Source organism: Echiichthys vipera (genome assembly GCF_963691815.1).
Source record: "Echiichthys vipera genome assembly, chromosome: 19".
Taxonomy (NCBI): domain Eukaryota; kingdom Metazoa; phylum Chordata; class Actinopteri; order Perciformes; family Trachinidae; genus Echiichthys; species Echiichthys vipera.
The window spans coordinates 5,070,430-5,087,389 of record NC_139844.1 but is presented as its reverse complement, the minus strand read 5'-3'; the positions used below and the strand labels follow the sequence as shown (position 1 = coordinate 5,087,389).

The 16,960-nt window shown below is 40.7% G+C and overlaps 1 protein-coding gene across 1 annotated transcript; it reads left to right on the top strand.

The window, feature by feature from the left end:
- Positions 1-10,683: 10,683 nt before the first annotated feature.
- Positions 10,684-16,690, top strand: allc (allantoicase; the record flags this gene model as incomplete). Its single annotated transcript, XM_083934444.1, has 11 exons — positions 10,684-10,773; positions 11,605-11,655; positions 12,294-12,381; positions 12,805-12,924; positions 13,723-13,802; positions 15,152-15,284; positions 15,411-15,566; positions 15,771-15,844; positions 15,963-16,071; positions 16,161-16,279; positions 16,511-16,690. 11 exons carry the CDS (start codon positions 10,684-10,686, stop codon positions 16,688-16,690), a joined length of 1,200 nt encoding a protein of 399 aa, XP_083790570.1.
- Between the last annotated feature and the right edge of the window lie 270 nt (positions 16,691-16,960).

Below are 16,960 nucleotides of genomic sequence, written 5' to 3'. Positions count from 1 at the left end.
TGGGCAAATTATGATTAAACCAAAACAAAATATCTAATGCCCCGAATAAACCAAGAAAATACAGATAGCACCGATTGGATGCCAACAAAACTAAACACCACCTGCCCCAAACAAAGGGGCCAGAGAATCTTGTTTCTCACAGTCTGGAGTCCTTCATGTGTTTTTATGTATTGTGCACTGAGCAGAGGCTTCCGTCGGGCCACTTATGGCCATGTCATAAAGCCCTGATTGTGGAGGGCTGAAATGATGGTTAACTTTGTAGAACTTTTCTTCCATTCCCACTGCATCTCTGGAGCTCATCCACAGTGATCTTTGGGTTCTTCTTTACCTCTCTCACTAAGTCTCTTCTCCCTGATTGCTCAGTTCAACATCCAACTCTAGGAAGTTCTGGTCGTCCCAAACATCTTCCATTTAGGGACTATGGAGGCAACTGTGCTCTTTGATTAGAATGGGGTGCTGTGGGTACATTAATGATTAAATGATTTCAGCTGCAATAGCTGCAAATTGACGGTTAGAAATTTAAGGGGGTCTGAATACTTTCCGTAACAACTGTACTGTACTGTATTTGATAACTTTGTTTTCTGCATGTGTTATTGAAAACTATATACATCAATCAAATCAAATCGATCTTTATTTATTTGGCACGTTTCATACTTTTTACAGTAGCACAAAGTGCCTTACAGAAAATAAAAGTGAAACAAAAAACAAGACAAAACACAACAAAGAAAGAAACAACAAAACCCAAACCTCCCACCCCCACAAACCACTGTGTAGAGCTCTCAAGCCAGGGCCGTCCAAGGGACAGCATCCCCATCGGTGGACCAGAAATAACTCTTGGTGTGATAGGCCACCAGGACACGTCAAAGAATTTCCAATAATCCAATCCAGTAATCATTTTTATTGCAGGGCAGCACTGTGGTGTGGTGGTTAGGTTCATTGATGACCGTAGGCGTAAGTGTTAATGGTTGTCTGTCTTTGTCTGTCTCTATGTGACCTGTGATAGACCGGCGTCCTGTCCAGAGTGGACAGGGTCCACGCTGGTGTTGCTTCCGTCAACGAAAATGATCACAAAATATTGTCGTCAACGAACCTTTATCACGTGACAAAATGAAAATGCTGATCATGGGGCGATGACTAAGACTATATATAATGCAATTTCGTTGACGAATAAAAACGAGACGAAATGTGGTTTACAAAATAAAAACTGTGTTAACACTAGCTTTAGCATTAGCCACCGGAGCTGAGAACAAGTGTGCGTGTGTGAGTGGCTAGCGTCCGTGTGTGCGCGTGCGTGTGTGTGTGTTTGTTTGTGACAGTGTAAAGTGTGTTTTTAGTTCCTACCTGACTGACTCACTCTATAGTGCACTAAACTTCCACATGTTGGCCAAATACTTTCACTAGTTTTGTTTTTCACACTGAACTGAATTTAGCATCAACATAAATTGGATTACTTATTCTAGACCTGTACATGCTGTAAACTAAAGATATCTGCATGGGTTTGGCTAAAAGAAAATGTTGGTTTCGTCAATACTCTGAGGTACTTTTATTATATTGATTAAATATAATTGCATCACTAAAAAGAGACTAATATACAATTTTCGTCGACTAAAACTAGACTAAAATGCTCAGACTATAGTCGACTAAAACTAGACTAAAATGCTCAGACTATAGTCGACTAAAACTAGACTAAAATGCTCAGACTTTAGTCGACTAAAACTAGACTAAAATGCTCAGACTTTAGTCGACTAAAACTAGACTAAAATGCTCAGACTTTAGTCGACTAAAACTAGACTAAAATGCTCAGACTTTAGTCGACTAAAACTAGACTAAAATGCTCAGACTTTAGTCGACTAAAACTAGACTAAAATGCTCAGACTTTAGTTGACTAAAACTAGACTAAAATGCTCCGACTTTTAGTCGACTAAAACTAGACTAAAATGCTCAGACTTTAGTCGACTAAAACTAGACTAAAATGCTCAGACTTTAGTTGACTAAAACTAGACTAAAATGCTCAGACTTTAGTCGACTAAAACTAGACTAAAATGCTCAGACTTTAGTCGACTAAAACTAGACTAAAATGCTCAGACTTTTAGTCGACTAAAACTAGACTAAAATGCTCAGACTTTAGTTGACTAAAACTAGACTAAAATGCTCAGACTTTAGTCGACTAAAACTAGACTAAAATGCTCAGACTTTTAGTCGACTAAAACCAGACTAAATGCTCAGACTTTAGTTGACTAAAACTAGACTAAAATGCTCAGACTTTAGTCGACTAAAACTAGACTAAAATGCTCAGACTTTAGTCGACTAAAACTAGACTAAAATGCTCAGACTTTTAGTCGAATAAAACTAGACTAAAATGCTCAGACTTTAGTCGACTAAAACTAGACTTAAATGCTCAGACTTTTAGTCGACTAAAACTAGACTAAAATGCTCAGACTTTAGTCGACTAAAACTAGACTAAAATGCTCAGACTTTTAGTCGAATAAAACTAGACTATAATGCTCTGACTTTTAGTTGACTAAAACTAGACTATAATGCTCTGACTTTTAGTCGACTAAAACTAGACTAAAATGCTCAGACTTTAGTTGACTAAAACTAGACTAAAATGCTCAGACTTTTAGTCGACTAAAACTAGACTAAAATGCTCAGACTTTTAGTCGACTAAAACTAGACTTAAATGCTCCGACTTTAGTCGACTAAAACTAGACTAAAATGCTCAGACTTTAGTCGACTAAAACTAGACTAAAATGCTCAGACTTTAGTCGACTAAAACTAGACTAAAATGCTCAGACTTTTAGTCGACTAAAACTAGACTAAAATGCTCAGACTTTAGTCGAATAAAACTAGACTAAAATTCTCAGACTTTAGTTGACTAAAACTAGACTAAAATGCTCAGACTTTTAGTCGACTAAAACTAGACTAGAATGCTCAGACTTTAGTCGAATAAAACTAGACTAAAATGCTCAGACTTTAGTTGACTAAAACTAGACTAAAATGCTCAGACTTTTAGTCGACTAAAACTAGACTAAAATGCTCAGACTTTTAGTCGACTAAAACTAGACTAAAATGCTCAGACTTTAGTCGACTAAAACTAGACTAAAATGCTAAGACTTTAGTCGACTAAAACTAGACTAAAATGCTCAGACTTCAGTCGACTAAAACTAGACTAAAATGCTCAGACTTTAGTCGACTAAAACTAGACTAAAGTGCTCAGACTTTAGTCGACTAAAACTAGACTAAAATGCTCAGACTTTAGTCGTCTAAAACTAGACTTAAAAGAATATGACCGTGACTAACTAATAAAGACTAAAATGACAGCTTGATACAAAGACTAGACTAGAACTAAAAGTAAAACAGGCCAAAAACAACACTACACAGGACTTGAAGCCAGATTACCCATTACTCCCGAAACTTGTTCTCATTCAAAATTCTCGCTTCAAATAATGCCATTTTCCCCTGTGTTTGAAACCAATGCACACGCAGCCTTGTGCAGACTTTTATCTTTAAAACCTGTCTGTGGTGATATTAGACGCTCAGAGCAAAAGTTCTCCAAGATTAACTGTGGACTCAAGTCAATCCTGATTTTTCGCAGGTAAATCACCATCTTTTACAATAATTGTTGTCTACCTTAATCTTGTTACCAACAAAATTATCACATTTTTGCAACATAGATTTAGTTTTTAGTGAACAAAATATCCAAACATCACAATGACAATGTGAATTTATATTTTGACTTGAAGTTTCACGTGAAAATGTGTCTGCTGAAACAATTGCAATACCAGATATCTGATTTAGACTTTATCAAAAAAATCTTTTCTGGCACAGCTGCCAAAAAAAAACTGTTCAGAGCTTTAGAAAACTTAAAAAAGTCACCTGTCGTATTTAAGATGGTTTCTAAGATAATAAAATAAAATAAACTGGAGTTACACAGATTACCACATTAATTTACTAAAAAGAAGTCTGTCAGATTTGACAAACTTTCATGTTTGATAGAATCACACAGGCATAAAGGAAAATACAAAAAGGGTTTCTGTAATCAGGTCAGGTTGAGACAAACTTAAAAAAAGAGATTGTTTTGGGACGTGTGGACGAGGCCTAATTCCTATTTCAGCAGCTGTCTGCTCCTCAGCAGTGTGAGTGTTTCATTCCCTGCTACAAAGACACAGAGACACAGAGGAGCCATTCATTCGAAACCCAAACCCAGGATAAAGAGGTTCAGTGAATGTGGTGTTGAAGGTGTGGAGGAGGATCAGTCTGGAGGAGGAGACTCCATAGAAGGACAGAGAGCCAGCAGTATAGTCCACATATACTGCTAATCTGTTGGAGATGGGGCGGAGGAAACGACGGAGGACTGTATTACTTCTTTTGTGACAAACAGAAAAACAATCGTGAGAGCAGAACAGACTCCAGGACTGGTCATTCTGTCCAAACTTGCAGTCATTATTGTTTCCTTTCCTGTTGATTCCTCCGTAAGTTGCTGCAACATAAACCTCACCTCTCCACTCGACTTCCCAGTAACAGCGACCAGTGAGACCAGTTGTACACAGAATGTGACAGGAGTGTTCAAATCTCTCTGGATGATCAGGATATGGATGCTCCTCCTCCACCCGTGTCACCTTTCTGTTGTCGTCAAACAGTTTGAGGTTTCGGTGTGCTGTGTTTATGTCGAGTTTGAGTTTACAGTCGTCTGATGGAGAAAAGAGACACAACACAGCTCATCATTTAACACAACGGAGGAGTTTTTTGGTTTATTTTCTACTTGATGTATTGTCAAGTAAACAAGGGTAAGAACAATGTCTTTTAGAATAAATACAATTTGAATCAATATAATATGCACACAAGTATTATGTAAAATCTTGTAAGGGAGCCTCCCTTACTGAATATGAACTTGGTATTCATGCATAAGATGAACTTTATTTTCAAATGTTGCATATAAATGTTATATGAAACATACAGATTTTTTAATTGTTTCTAGAATGATTTGATTTTTTGCAAATTAATCTTCAATTTGTCGGCCGTCTTTTACAAAGGGTATGGAAAGTTTTCAGACCCCCTAAATTTTTCACTCTTTGTTAATTTGCAGCCATCTGCTAAAATCTTTTAAGTTGTTTGTTTCCTCCCTTATGTACACACATCAACCCATTTTGATGGAAAAAAACAGGGGGGAAAAATGAAATGACATGTCTATAAGCATTCAAGCCCTTTGCTGTGACACTTGTATATTTAGTCAGGTGCTGTCCATTTCTTCTGATCATCCATAGAACATGCAAACTCCACACAGAAGGGCCCCAGCCCGGATTTGAACCAGAAACCCTCGCTGTGAGGCGACAGTGCTAACCACCACACCTATTGTTGTTATATATAAACTAAAAGTGGCACACACCCTCCAAACCATATCAATGGGACAGAGGTGGAGTGTGTTGCTAGCTTCAAGTTCCTTGGTGTCCACATCTCCGAGGACCTCTCTTGGACTTATACCTCAACTCTGATCATGAAGGCTCACCAGCGTCTCTTCTTACCTGAGACTCAAGAAGGTCCATTTGTCTCCTTGGATTCTGGTGAACTTCTACCTCTGCATCATTGAGAGCATCCCCATCACAGTATCACAGTTAGGGATGGCAACTGCTCTGTCTCTGACCACAAAGTGCTACAGAGGTTGAAGTGTCCGACAAATAATCAGTTCCTCACTCCCCTTCATTGAGGTTGTCCAGAGCAAGCAATGTCTATGAAGGTGTACTCAGCATCGTCAAGGTTAGTCCACACCCCAACCACAGACTGTCTACCCTCCTCCCATCTGGGCGACACTACAGGTCTCTCCCTTCCCGGAACACCAGGTTCAGGAACAGGTCATCCCTGCAGCTGTCATCCTAATTAACTCTGCACCTCGGTGATTGGCAAATACCACCCCAACACCATGCTAACCATTCTGCTGCGTCAATATGATTGGCAATGTCCTTTCTATCAAATTTAATTTCTATAATCCACACTTACACTTCCACAGACCACGTATCAACCACTGCTCTCCAACATGGTCCACCCTGGAAGAAGAAACACAGTCAGAGCAGCGTATTCTCTCTGATTGTAATGTTCTTAAGCTTGTCAGAAACATTTTTCATTCAGAGAAATCAGGGATACACGTGACGTAATGGAAGTCAGCAATCTGTAAGCTGTGTTGGAAAATTATTAAAATTAAAAAGTGTGTCCCAGCCATGTCTAGGTGTGTTCAGAGCTTTATCGTGTCCCACAGTATCCTTTGTCACTACGCCTTTCAGTATGTGCATTTCTGTAATTGGGTGTGTACCGTTCTTTGTTCTTCTTTCAATTTATTTATTCCCTCCAGTTCTTATATAACTGATGCTACTTTAGGATATGCTAATCTCTATTTTATGCCGAACAGTAGTTTCTCTGTGACGTCACACACACCGGAACCATGCCGGTAGCTGCCAGTAGCTCTTCACAGGGAGAGGATTGGTCAAACGTATAACTTAAAGCCTGCCAAGATGGATTTTAATGAGATCCTATACAGTGACACTGTGATATCGCCAGAATCGAGCTATGCAAGGTAAGAGTATAAGGTCTGTTCATACCTGAGAGTGTCCAGTCTCCAGTGTGGATCCTTCAGTCCAGCAGACAGAAGCTTCACTCCTGACTCTCCTGGATGATTGTAGCTCAGGTCCAACTCTCTCAGATGGGACGGGCTGTAGCTCAGAACTGAGGCCAAAGATGTACAGCCTTCCTCTGTGACCAGACAACCTGACAGACTGGAAATAGTTGTAAAGATTCAAACAAATATTATGAAATATTAAATGATCTGCTTAGTGTTTTTTGTGGTTAATTTCAGTTCTTCTAAAGAATGGTAGAAGTCCCTCGTATTCAAGGATTCAAAACAAAAAGCTAAATGAATAAAACATTTAACTGACTCATGATGAGTCAATGTGACGTTGGATAGACGTGAAGATCATGTCGATATTGGGTCCGTTGGTCCCTGACCAATTAGGGACATCTATTCAACATCCAAACTAGGTCCATCATTTGGACCCCCAACCATGACCTAACTTGGGGGTCATATTGACGTTCATTATTTGACCTTTGAACTGGGTACATATTTTGGACATCTATGACAGGTGCAGGAAATGTACATGATGTGTTCTTTTGGTTATTTTACAATTTCCTGTTTTTCTTTAACTGATTTATCTTAAATAATCAAGTTATTTATTTATGCATACATGCATTTTTGCATTTATCTGTTTTTTTATTTGAAAATGCTATTTGTGGAAAATAATTTCATGGTAGCCTATCGACCTCATTAAGACAGAACTCTCTGCTGACAGTCAAATACTACCGAGCCAGAAAATGTAGGTCAGGAGCAACAGGCATTAGCGCCTCTACTAACAGCACAAAACCTGTTGCTACAGCTGAAGATGAATGGTCAGACTGTTGGTCAAAGGATCAAATATTGTGAAACCTGCATACTTGATTACAATCAAACTAATGTTGATTATTTTTGTGAAACATGAAACAAATCACTGCTCTTTAACTCAGAGACAAATTCAGATCAGACAATATTTCAAATGGACATTTCAGCACCAAGAAGCACCTGTAGTGTCAAGTAAAACAGTGAAACAGCACAATGTCATCAAAGTGATCCTGATGATCCAACATTTACAGATTCCTCTGGTCAGATTCTCACCTGCTGAACTCACATCAGGTCCACTTACAGACATGTTCCACGTTCATGTGTCTTCATGTCAGTCCTGGTGTCTGAGTGCATCTGATGTGAGGACGCCCTCACACCCACAAAACTAGTAACAAGTCCAAAGTGTAAAACATCACTGACGTCAAAACCAGTCCAACATGTGGCAGATGTCAACCAATCAGAAGTGTTTTTTTCCCCTTATTCCTACACCTTACCTGCCTGAGGTGAGAGGCTAATCAATGTTGTTATTTATCACCTGCTTTGATTGTCAGAGATGTAAAAATGTTTCTTGTGATCTGTTTGGAAGTCAGTTGTTCACTGTGTCTGTCCCCCTCTCATCATTTTCTCTAGTTGTCCTCTACCATCCTCCTGGGTCCTACTTCCAATTCTCAGAGGTTTTCTTTCATTTTTAAAAATCAGATTTGGTTTGGGTTTGTGAAGCCCATTGAGGACTGTGGTGTGATTTTAGGCTAAATAGATAAACTTGACTTTGCTGTCTAACACTTTCATCAAATATATCCGATCAGAAAAATCACACATCAGATGGTGTAGTCCTACTGTCTGTAGCACCATCTATCTATACTTCACATTACTGTATTTAGGACATGTGAGGACAGAAACATTAGGGAGAAAGTGTCACGTTGTAGTTCTACTGTCTGTCCACTGGATAGTGCTAACTGACCATGTAATGAGCTAAAGCATTGAGAGTGACCAGCTTGGACCCTACTGGATATACAGAGTCTGTAGGCCACTTCTGTAATCTGTTTTGCAGGGCCAATGTCCCTGCATGCATCTAGGGCTTAAGGTCGCACAAAGTGATTGTGATTGGTTTAACAAAAACAGCCCAGAGCGTTTTTTTCTCTTCTATACCAGAGTGTTAACTCACACAGGCAGACCCCCAGTCTGAACACACTACCATCTCAATATGAACTCAAAGCCACAGCGCCACCTGTTAGCAACAAGAAGTCAGCCTAATATGACAAACTTAATCTGCTTTACATCAAATTTTCAATGTGTGTTCTTCGTTTGATATACAGCAAGGCAAAGCATCTTCGATAGGTGCTCTCTAGCGCCACACGGTGGATGCAGGAAGTGGGGTAAAAGTTTCCATAGATTGCTTGCGGCGCCACATCCTTTCGTGTACTGTTTGCCAGTTGCTGAGACACATGGCCGCGTTGGCTGGAGTCTGGCCGGTTTCCCCGTGGTGCACCGGTGCGAGGGCCCGTTCATCGCTGCTTGCAGCTTAAATAGTTGGTTACAGTTGTACATAAACATTACATAATATACATAAATGTATATTCGTGCGTCCTACTGGTACAGTACACGTGTGTTGTTGAAATTTGTGTCAGCAGAAACAAGTTGAATAAAACAGTTAACATATAACATACAGGTGTGTTTTTCAGTGTGACTTTGAGTGTATGTGTAGTCCTCATATATGAATATAATGATACTGTTATCAGTGTATTAACAGTAGTCAAGTTAAGTCAAGTTTATTTAAATAACTTTAAATTAATTCACAAACGCCCATTAATGGATCGAAGCAGGCAACCACCATCAAGCCAGAAAAAGTGCTTTAAAAACAATAAAAAGCAGTGTATTGAAGGCATACAAACAAATGAAGACAATTCACAGGCATCAAACCATTTAATAAATAAAGGCAATGCATGATAACAAATAAAAAGTTTGTGTTTTAAGCCTGGATTTAAAAATCTGGACAGAGCTGACCTCCTGAACCACAGCTGGGAGTTTGTTCCATAAAAGTGGAGGCTCTGCTGCCTGCAGACTGCTTATTAACCCAAGGTGTTTTTAGTAGGCCGTTTGGGAACGAAGGGCGCGTGCAGGTAAATAGGGTGTGATGAGGTCAGATAAATATGATGGTGCTTGTCCATGCAATATCTGGATTGTCAGCAATAGTACTTTTAATTCCGATCTAGCCTGTATAGGAAGCCAGTGTAGGGAGGACAGAATGGGGGTAATTTGGACAAATGTTTTGGTCTTGGTGAGGATCCTAGCAGCCGCATTCTGAACAAGTTGGAGACTTCTTACACTAGACTTTTTGAAAGTGTGTGTTTCTCTGCGTGTTTCTCTGCATGGTTTGTCCTGTCATCCACATTCAACCACTGTTGCTCCTGAAACTGGAGTTTTTTATAACCAGAGTCCAGACTAAACTTTTTGGAAAAGTCCTTTTATAAACAGTCATGTGTGGACAGGAAAACCGCATTTTCTTGTCGACATTGTTTGACATCAAACAGTGTGACGGTAAACTGTCAGTTGTATCCATAAAGACTTGTGGAGCACTGTAGATGTGACCAGCTGACGGAAGCGGATTTTGCAGTGTCATGTGAATGGAAATATTTTTTGTTCACACAGGTGGTGTGGGCGGGATTTTTTTTAACCGGTGGCCATAAATGTTCGGCTTCAAAAATATCTATGTTCGTGTGGACTAGGCCTTCGGTCGGCCAGAAAACAATACATTACAATAATCGAGTTGGACAAAGGCGTGAACAACGGTTTTAGCATCAGGCACAGATAGAAAAGAACACATTTTTGAAATGTTGCAAAGATGAAAGAAGGCCGTTGGTCTTTAATATGTAAGTTGAATGATAGGGAGGAATCAAAAGTGACACCAAGGGTTTTGACGGAGGAGTTATTAGAAATGATACAGTTTTCAAGTTTAAGGGATGTGATTAACAACTCGGTTTTATCCGCATTAAGGAGCAGGAGGTTTGATGACATCCAGTCCTTAATAGCGTATAGACATTCTTCCAAATTTTATATTTGAGATTGGACATTGGGCAAACTTGGAATATATAATTGTGTGTCATCCGCATAAGTAGAAAAAGATAGTATGAAGCCAGTGACCCCTCTAAACAAACAAAACCTGCTGTCTGTTACTGAGTAACACGTGAACTTTGTCCTGCAGGACAGGAACAGTGTGACCAGTACTTAAGGCTTCGGGCAGAACGAGCAGCAGCTTTTTGGACATGGCAGAGAGGAGAGCAGCAGTGACGGCAGCCGCTGAGCACCACTTCCTGCAGTATAATGATCTGGCCTGTGAGGCGGTCGGTGGGACGGTGAGTCACTGCAAACAAAATGCAAAGTATTCATGCAGTAAAAGTACATTAAAGGTTGAAATGCAGAATCTTTATTAAAAGCTATATTTAAAAAAATAATAATAATGCACCCACGGGGCATTTCAGGGTTACAGAATGAAAGTATTGCTTTTCCATAAAAAAATATATTTAGTCCAAATTAATATTTTAAAATCTTTTGACGAGTTTGACAATGACTTTCTGTCACTCTGTGTTTTCATGGTAGCAGCCAATAGCGTTGGGCATTGCTGGTTGCCAGGGGTGTCTGTTGTTGGGTGCAGCTACTGTAGGCTGGCACTGGGTGAAATGGAGTTTTCCAATCCTGCAGCTGCTTCGGAGCCTCAGTGAAGGGGGCGTTATTTGTCCCAGCAGCTGAGTTAGCGGAGACGGGCAAAAACCAGAGTCAATATAGGCCGAGCATTCACTCCATGGACTGAGAGAAAGGAGAGAAACACCATTCAAACGCACGCCCACATGGCTACGTTTCTCCTTGATCGCTAACATCACTTTCATCTTTACTTAGCTGGAACGGCTAACGCTAACTGTCAGTCAAACTCCTCTAATCCTTGTTTTTATGGTGTGATTTGCCGTAGGGGATGGGTTCAAACAGATGGTAGTGTTCTGCTATTCTCAGTATTCAACCTTTAAGTGCGGTAAAGTAGTACACTTAGCTATCCGTACAGTCGTAAGAGTGGATATAGATTCCAACTCTTCCTTTGCTGTGACTCCGTATCAGGGCGCTGATGTGTGTTATATTTTCATGTCTGTTTGTTTTTTAATAAAGTGATAAGTGTCCGGTTGTTGCTGTTGCAGGTGATTTTTGCTTCAGACGAGTGGTTCGCTCCTGCTGCCAACCTGCTGAAGGTACAACTGATCCAGTTGCACATTAATAACTGTGACTATATATTACTTTTAAGGAACACTCTGGTCTTATATCTCCTTATCATCATCATCATCATCATCATCAAACCTATGGAGCACTATACTGCCCAAATCAAAAATAATTAATAAATGACTCAATACAATTTTTCTAAATAAATGTAGGCATTGGTTGATAACATGTGACATACATTTCAGAATTTAAATTTTTTAAATTCTGTTTCTATCAGCTTCTGTATGTATCTATATATGAATTAACCCCATTTTATTAATAAAGTTTGTATTTATTTTAAATGCATGCAATTTATACATTTCCTCTTCATTATGCAATTGAGGGGGCTGGATTGAACAACCAACTGGTGAAAGGATGACCCCATGACACACCTTTGAAATATATTAAGAAAATTATACGGAAATATCTTTAAAATGTATAAATAAATAAAGAATTCAAATGAAAAAGAAATCATTTTTAATTTAATTTAATTAAATTTATTTACATTCAATAAAATGTAAATAAATCTTGGGGACTCATCCACATTTGGTGCATTTGCGACTGTTTCCGGCGAATGTGTATATATAACTTTAAGTGTCCCCCAACATGTAATGACTGTTTGTTCGTACAGAGAGAGCCTCCACAGTTCATCTCTTCGGCCTTCACTGAGTTTGGAAAGTGGATGGATGGATGGGAGACGAGGAGAAAGAGAATAACGGGTCAGTATCAGAAACAAACGATTACACAACAAAACAAAAAACATTCAAAAAAACAATGATTATAACAAAAAAATATCCCAAAACAAATTAAATCTTATATTATATTATAGACGTAAGTAATATAACATAAATGTATATTTATTACTACTTATTACATGAATATCTAACACCCTTTACATTTGATTTTTAAGTAACAGAGCCTTAGAGATTCAATACTACTAACTTGTCAGCGCTCTCTGGTGCACAAACGGTTTCTAAATGTCCTCAAACTAATATTTTCTCTGCTGACATGATGTGCATGTAAATATATCAGAAACCTCAGTTATGAGTTCATGAAGAGGCTGACCTGCATTATCTTCATCTTTTATGTATCAACACAACCAAACGTTATTATTCAATTGTTCTGTTTAACTTCTTATGGAGGTCATGACTGGTGCATCGTCCAGCTGGGTGTCCCAGGGCTGATCTACGGCATCGACGTCGACACGTCCTTCTTCACTGGAAACCACTCGCCCCACGTCTCCATCCAGGCCGGCTGTCTGGGTACTAACTCTTCTGCCAACACAAGTCTACACTCTGACTTTACTGTTGGAAGATCTGCTTCTAAAACTCTCTCATAGCCCCTTTCTAACAACATTGATTGGGTTCCGGTTTGTCCATGACATTTTTAACTGCTCAGAGCATTTTGACCAAAAATAAGTTGGTTCAGAACGTGAAAAATTGGTTTCCAGCTGGAACCAAGAACTCACAGATCTTCCCTGGTCTGAAGTTTGAACTGAAGTGGGCGTGTCATATTCTACGAGTGGGAAAAAGAGGATGGAGTCTTGGAAGTATAAGTCAAGGCTCTGGTACTTGAGTCTGGACTCAAGAAAAGTCTTGCACCGACCTACATTTTCTGCATTGATTTGCTTGCTGTATGGTCTTGAACTTGATTTGCTTTCTACCTTGGCTTGACTGGACAGGGTCTTAACTGGACCTGGTCTTGGTTTTGACTACAGCCCTGGTAGTAATCTACTATGTCTTCTAATCATTACTAGTTGGTACATGATTGTTTTCTAGATAAAATTAAATATCTCTAAGAACAGAACAAAGTTTGCAGGTAATCAGTGCCATCTGCGTTCTTGCTACTAACTGTTCACCTCCGTTGATGGACCATCCTTGATTACAATGCTTCCACTCAACACTGGTAAAAAACATGTGCTGGTTCTCCAGATAGCACCAATGTTCCAAGAACTTTAAGAAGAACCAGAGCTAATTGGTGGAAAACGGTCATCAGTAGACTTGACGGGTGAACCTGTAGTTATATTTATTAATAATTAATGTTTACATGTTCTCCACCAGACACACCACCGACCTTCACCCTGGAAGGAGACCGAACCGGAATGGCTGCCTCCGACAGCCAGCTGGCTGCTGTCGCTGAGGTAACAATGGGCTGTTAGCGAGGTGCTAGCCGCTGTAGTTGCCGGGGTCCAGACCTTGGAATTCCTCAACTCCACTGTATTTATTACTGTAGAAACGGCGTCTGCAGCAAAGAAAGAAATTAGATGACATAGTATTAGTGGCCAGCCGAGCTGCATTTAGTCAGTTGCTTGTTGGTGGGTGGCGCTGTGACACAACAACTAGGGTCCTGAAATGGCTGTCTCCAGGACTATAGCTAAACTATACTCTGATGTTGTGCTAAATGGGAAGTTATGCTAGTGCTAACCAGTAAGAAAATATCAAGGCTGATTGCCCTTGGCGACACAGAGCCATGCAAATTCTCGTGTCATTATGGATGCTACGTACACAATATTTTTACAGTTTTTTTCACTCAGAATCTGATCGTTTTGGTCCGATACATTTGAACGGTCAGAAGAACCGAACGATGAAATGATTTTATCCCTATACCTATAAGGGTAGGGTTAAATCGGAAGTTACCATCTTGGACCCAAGGTGTCTCGTAATTGGTTAGGGGTAATCGGTTCGACAGACTGAAGATAGAGAGAGAGTGAAACTAGTAAACACATAGGCCCATACTTATCAATCTTGCGTGAAAAGGGGCGCAGATCTGAGCGCAGAATTGGTCGTATGACAGGACACACATGTGAGGAGATGACTTTGGCTCTGCAGTGCGCCTTGCTGCAGCCGCGCGCCAGCTCATTCATTCACTCATTCATCTTCAACCGCTTGTCCCTGTCGGGGTCGCGGGGGGCTGGAGCCGAGCTCTTTTTAAATATAAAAGAATAGTGTGTGTCCCCCTGGCCACCTGGCCACCACGTTTAAATGCGACAGCTTGGCATCACAAATCACCTGCACATCTATCGAGTGGTAGTTTTGGCGATTGATGAATGCGTAATCATTCATGGATGGTGCCTTCAGATGCACATGAGTACAATCAATTGCTCTAACCACACTTTTTATTTTTTTTATTCGTTTTAAGAATCTGTTTTGATCTGTTCTTAATATGTGACTGCTTATGCTTAATGACAGCTGAGGTTTGTTCATTATTTTCACCCAGATTTTGCTGTGCTGCACCGCAAATACACAGGCTCAAATGTGCGTACACGACCTCAGACCTGACATGAGATTTGATCGTAGCTCACGCTCACGTCCAAATTGATAAAGTTTGCGTGGAAATGGTCGTACGCACGTTTTTCTGCCGTACGTTCGTTTGATAAATGAGGGCCATTGTGATCTTGATATCACTGGCAGCTGACGTGTGGTTTAATTGACAGCTGCTGTGTTTTTGCAGTACTTTTGATTGACAGCTGACATGTGTTGTGATTGACAGCTGGGCTCTGAGGCGTGGCCAGAGTTGGTGTGTGAGTCACCGCTGAAGCCTGGATACTCCGACTGCTGCCACAACTACTTCAAGGTCAACTTCAACCACAGAGTCACACACCTGCGCCTCAACATGCACCCAGGTACACACACACACGCAAACACACACACACACACACACACACACACACACACACACACACACACACACACACACACACACACACACACACACACACATACACACTAATGCCGTGTATGTGTGTCAGATGGAGGGATAGCCAGGCTGCGAGTGTACGGCATCGGGCAGAGAGACTGGTCGTCTGTTTCACCCTACCAGGACCTTGACCTGGTGGCACTGACCAATGGGGGGGTCTGCCTCGGCTACAGCGACGCCCACTTTGGGCATCCACGCAACATGATTGGTTGGCGTCAACACAAATAATTTGTGCATTTACTTTTCATGTTTATTGTTGTTGTCCTTGGAATTTAGGATAAATGTATTATATATGACATTATGTGAAGTCAGCTTTGGTTACTGCGCCTCTTCTGATGCTGGTGACACTGGTGACACTGGTGACACTGTTGATATTGGTGATATTGGTGACCCCGGTGTGTTGTGTTTGCAGGTCTGGGCCGAGCTGTTACCATGGCTGATGGCTGGGAAACGGCTCGCAGACTGGACAGACCCAAACGCCTGCAGGTTTAAACACAGTTAGGAGTTTTGAATACAGTTACGATTAACTTTAAGTGACAAAAGGTGACGGTTAAGTTTAGACGAAAAAAGGTTGTTAAATGTCTCCTTGCTGGCTGTCTTGCAGGTGGACCAGAGAGGGATCCTGCAGGTCCCTGGGTGGGAGTGGGCGGTGTTTCGTCTCGGTCATCCCGGAGTGATCTGCAGCGTTGAAGTCGACACTAACCACTTCAAAGGTCCACACACACTTCACTTGCTTTTTTAAGAAAATGTGTTGAATTTTCCTTTTATGACCAGAGGAAATGACCTGTGTGTTTCCATCCAGGTAACTTCCCAGACTCCTGCAGGATTGAGGTTTGTTCTTTGACCCCGGAGGAGGAAGCTCAGTGCATCAGGAGCAAGTGGAATTCTGGGAAATGGCAGGTCCTTCTTCCCCCGCAGAAGGTATGTCAACTCCAGCTGTGGAATAATTTCTTTTCACTTCCTTTAGTATATTTTTCAAAAGTCCTTACTCAATTACATGACTTCCTGTGCAAACTGGAACTGGGCTTTCACATAAGAAAACGTATTTATACATGATTTGTTCATTTTTATCTTCATCAGAAGATATTTTTACTGATGGTAGAGTGAGTTGGTGAATGTTTGTGTTGAAATGTCTTCCTGTCTGTGCTGCAGCTTCGTCCTCATCACAGACATCTGTACAGCGAGGCGGCGCTCACTTTCAGCTCACCCGTCAGTCACATTCGTCTCATAATCAGCCCCGACGGAGGAGTCAGCCGGCTCCGGCTCTTTGGCCGACCCAGGCCTATCACAGCAGCTCCGGCCAATCAGAAGAGGCCAGCGTCCAAACTCTGAACACTCGACCGCAATCACTGAACTTGATCTGTGTTTAATGTTTCACCAGCATAGAGATGAAACAGAAAGTAAAAGTCTGATGGTCATTCTTACACTGAAACATGAACATCTTGTAATGCTGTGCAGCAGTGACATCATGTGACCTGACAGCATCATTTACACCGTCATTACACCAGTTCATCATTCGGTTTTAAAAATGTCCAGAAATAGTGAACAGTGTCGATGTCAGAGTGACGTCTTCAAATATTAAAATGTGCAATAAAAGCAGGA